At 36.2% G+C, this 4,413-nt stretch overlaps 1 protein-coding gene across 1 annotated transcript; it reads left to right on the top strand.

Moving 5' to 3' along the window:
• The first annotated feature begins 726 nt into the window (after nt 1-726).
• Nucleotides 727-4,206, top strand: LOC126810109 (cytochrome P450 2D3-like). Its single transcript, XM_050535088.2, has one exon. It carries the CDS (start codon nt 1,053-1,055, stop codon nt 2,208-2,210), a length of 1,158 nt encoding a protein of 385 aa, XP_050391045.1. The 5' UTR covers nt 727-1,052; the 3' UTR covers nt 2,211-4,206.
• Nucleotides 4,207-4,413: the final 207 nt, after the last annotated feature.

Below are 4,413 nucleotides of genomic sequence, written 5' to 3'. Positions count from 1 at the left end.
ATGTTGTTTACCTGTTTACATGTTTCGTATATCTAAAGTGGATACATCTCAATATATCTAACAGGCCTATACTGAGTGCATGTTTATAATTTATGAACATACAGCTCACGAAATCAGGTAGATTTAGATATCTTATAAAGAGACATTATTCGTGATCTAAATTTATGAAATATTCTAGATGTTGATATATAATTAAGAGCAAATATTGTGGTTGTTCGTGATCTATATTTGTAATTATTAGTAACGTGTGACACAAATTGTGGTTGTCCGGAATCTACATTTATAAATATTAGTAACGTGTAACATATATTGTGGTTGTTCTGGGTCAATATTTATAAATATTAGTAACGTGTGACATATATTGTGGTTATTCGTGATCTACATTTATAGTTATAAGTGACGTGTGACACAAATTGTGGTTATTCGTGATCTACATCTATAAATATTGGTAACGTGTGACATATATTGTGGTTATTCGTATCTACATTTATACATATTAGTAACGTGTTACATATATTGTGATTGTTCTGGATAACATTTATAAATATTGGTAACGTGTGACATATATTGTTGGTTGTTTGGGATAACATCTATAAATATTGGTAACTTGTGACGTATATTGTTGGTTGTTCTGGATAACATTTATAAATATAAGTTAAGTGTGACATATTTTGTAATTGTTCGGAATCTACACTTATAAATATGATTAACATGTGGGACATTGTATCAATATTTAATGATGTTACAACAATTTTAGTGGCTCTTGTTGTCTTATTAATTATTGGATATGTCATCTCAATGCAGGAACGATCTGGAATACCTCCTGGACCACCATTTTGGCCAGTTGTGGGGAACATGTTGGATATGCGAGGCAAACTCGTAGGTAAGAGACATAGATATTATGCCGAACTTCAAGAAAAATATGGCGACATCTTTCGTATTTATTGCGGCGACCAGTTGTTGATAGTTTAAATGACTTTGAATCTATAGAAGAGGCTTTTGTTAAGCAGAAGGACCGGTTTAGTACTCGTCCTATAGAGAAGTTATGGGTGATGAAACAGCTCGGCAAAGGTGGGAACGGGATCATCTGGGCTAATGGACAAGATTGGAAGAATGTGAGACGCATGTCACTCCGTAGTCTTCGCGATCTAGGGGTGGGAAAATCAACCCTGGAAGAACAGATTAAGGAAGAAACTAACATCATTTTGGACTTTTTATCAAACTGTGAAGACAAACCAATTAAAGTCCATGAATTGATGATGAAAGCCACAACCAACATCATTAGTATAGTTGTGTTTAGTAAACGGTATGATTATGGTGATCCCGAATTTCTTCAGATCCTTAAGGTTCTAGAAGATGGATTTGGTGATATGGTCTTTTTTACACCCGTTCATCGTTTTCCTATGCTTCGTTTCATACCTTTCATAGCCTCACAAATGTTGGCAGGACGAAATGCCATGATGGCGGTGGAACAGTTGATTGCTAAACACATTGAAAAGCGCAGGCAGGTTTTTGATAAAGAGGATATAAGTGATTTGATAGATGTATACTTCGACACGTGTGCTAACAAGGAGTCCAGTACCATTAGTGAAAGTAACATGAGAAGAATCATTTTGGATCTGTTTTTTGCTGGTTCTGACACAACAGTCACTACGCTGGACTGGGCATTTCTCTATATGGTCCTTCATCCGGAAGTCCAGAAGAAATGCCAAGAGGAAATTGATAGCGTGGTCGGCGATGACCGTATGGTTGACTGGTCTGATAAGTCTAAATTGTCTTACAACGAAGCGACACTTCTGGAAGTACAACGTCTAGGAAACGCACTACCAATGTCACTACCTCACACCACTGTCAAAGATACCAAAGTTAAAGGATATCTTATCCCAGAAGGTACCTTAGTTTATGCAAATCTGTACGCCTGCCATCTTGATTCTAGATACTGGAAGGAACCCTTGAAATTTAAACCAGAGAGGTTCTTAGATGGCTCCGGAAACGTATCCAAACCTCCTGTTACCTTTATGCCATTTTCAACAGGTCCACGGATGTGCCCAGGAGAACCACTTGCTAGAATGGAACTATTTCTGTTTTTCACAAATATCCTACAGAGATTTTCTGTGTCGCTTTCCGGTGGTGAGAAGCCCAGTAATGATGGATTTTGTGGAATGCGCATGTCAACACCAGAATATACTATCCATGCTACACGTCGATAAGTTTTCTGTAAACTTGTTAATTAGTTTGCCTCAAACGGAGCAGAACAGTAGGACGTTAAACCCAATTTCATTTCATATATATAGCTTAGTTGTAATTACTTATGTTTTGTCAATATGTTAAAGGAGCTAAGTCCGTAACTCAAAATCCTCCAAAATCTTCGACATCGAAAACACGAATTATTGGTCAATTTAAATCAACATTGATGATGTAAACTTACCGGGAAAAGATGAGCCTCTGATATCCGATATTTAAGATAAAATAATTTTTTTAACATTGGTACACAATCGTGTACCATAATGCGCTTCAGCCCCAGTTGTATTGAGAGACTCGAGGGACGAGGCTAGACACATTGCACCAAATCAAATGGAGTTATGTAGACTAGAATAACTAGACGCTAGACATTTGCACTCGATTGAGATTGCTGACTTATTTCGCTGATTTGAAATTGGAGTAAAAACGGAAACCATTAAATGTAAATCAGTTTATATACATTCATATTACAGTATTATATGCGTTGCGACCCACTTTTGTGAATTTTTAGGTCCCAAATGTTAGCGATTTAGCTCCTTTAATATGGTCGTATCTTGTTCTTGTCCCTTGGCAATCTTACAGGGGTTTTCTGTATCAGCTTCCGGCACGGTGAAATTTGGTACATGGGTATGTCGACACCAGGATATACCTCTTGCCGAACAGCTAAATCTATTTTTAAGGGTATTTCAATTTTTGTCAAGGTCGTTGAGATGTAAATAAGGTTAGAGCCCGTGATTCTTGGCGAGATGGTAGGTTAGGGTAAGCATTGGGGTTAGGTCCAGGGTTAGGGTTGGGATTAGCGCTAGCTATGTTTACATCTCGTAACCTCAGACGAAAAACTGAACTGCACCTTATCATTTAGCACTAATCCTCGATGTGTTTTCTGTAAACCTATTTCATTGTATGGCTTTGTTCCCGTGTCACATGTGTGTACGTCCACATGTTCTTCGACCTATGCTCAGTTCACACTTACTTTTTTACAAAACGGAAGATATGAATCTTCAAGTACTGGTTACATATTTTGAATAGTGAAAACTGTTTTATTTTGCTGAACTGTTTACAAACTTTGTTAGATTTCCATAATGATAGTAAAACACACGATAGTCAGGAGTGGTTAATTTGTATTAAAAATGAGTTAAATGTATTTGGTTTAATGTATATTTTTACCGAGTATAATGAAAAATATTTACTTGCTATTATTAATATAAATCTAACAATTATATCCACAAATAATGTAAGTAGGAAATGTGAACTGTACCGTAACATTGTTACAACATTTGATTTACAATATTATCTAAGGAACCCCTAATCAAATCTAAGTAAACAAGTATTATTTAAATTCCTCCAACGTGGTTTCCCCTTGTCAGTGATGCAGGACGGAGGGCCTGACAAGGACAGCTAGTCCTTCCGATGAGACGAAAAACCGAGGTCCCGTGTAAACATTGGAATGCACGTAAAAGATCCCTTAGCAGTTGGAATTCGATATAAGAGTAGGCGATAGTGCCGCTGCCCGGGCAAAATTTCCCTCATAGCACACTGTATGGCGTATGCCCGTCTTCATTAGCCCAGTATAGGAGCAGAACAGTAGGACGTTAAACCCCATTTCATTTCATTATTTAAATTCCGCACGTCTTCTCACCTTCTAAATATTGAGAATGGACGATACTGTAAAATACCAGTAGATGAACGTATATGTCTAATTTGTGATAGTCACGACACTGAAGATGTCCTGAGGTGTCCTGTTTAAAAATCTATCAGAGAACAATATCTTAAACGGTATTGTTTTGTAAGACCTTCAGTATTTAAACTCGCACATTTGTTTGCATCAAACAATGTAAATGAGTTGAATAAGCTAAGTAATTTGTTAAAACAGGCTTTGTGTTTAAGAAAAAGTTTAATTACGGTTTGGTAGTTGATTATTTAATTTATTTAATCATTGCTGTTCTCAAAGACTCTGTGCCATCAATGTAATGTACAATTTCTGTATCTATATGCCGAAAGGCATCTGATCTTGAATAAAATAGTTAAAAGATACAATTTAAATATACTATTAAATAAAAGTAGGGGATATTTGATTTTTAAGTGTTATTAAAGTCACCTAATGAAACTGACGAAGAAACAAATGACAAAATGAAATGAAGTTCACATTCATCGATTTATTCCAAATGATCG

The sequence above is a fragment of the Patella vulgata genome, chromosome 2 (assembly GCF_932274485.2).
Source record: "Patella vulgata chromosome 2, xgPatVulg1.2, whole genome shotgun sequence".
NCBI lineage: Eukaryota > Metazoa > Mollusca > Gastropoda > Patellidae > Patella > Patella vulgata.
This window is presented reverse-complemented; position numbering and strand designations above follow the sequence as displayed.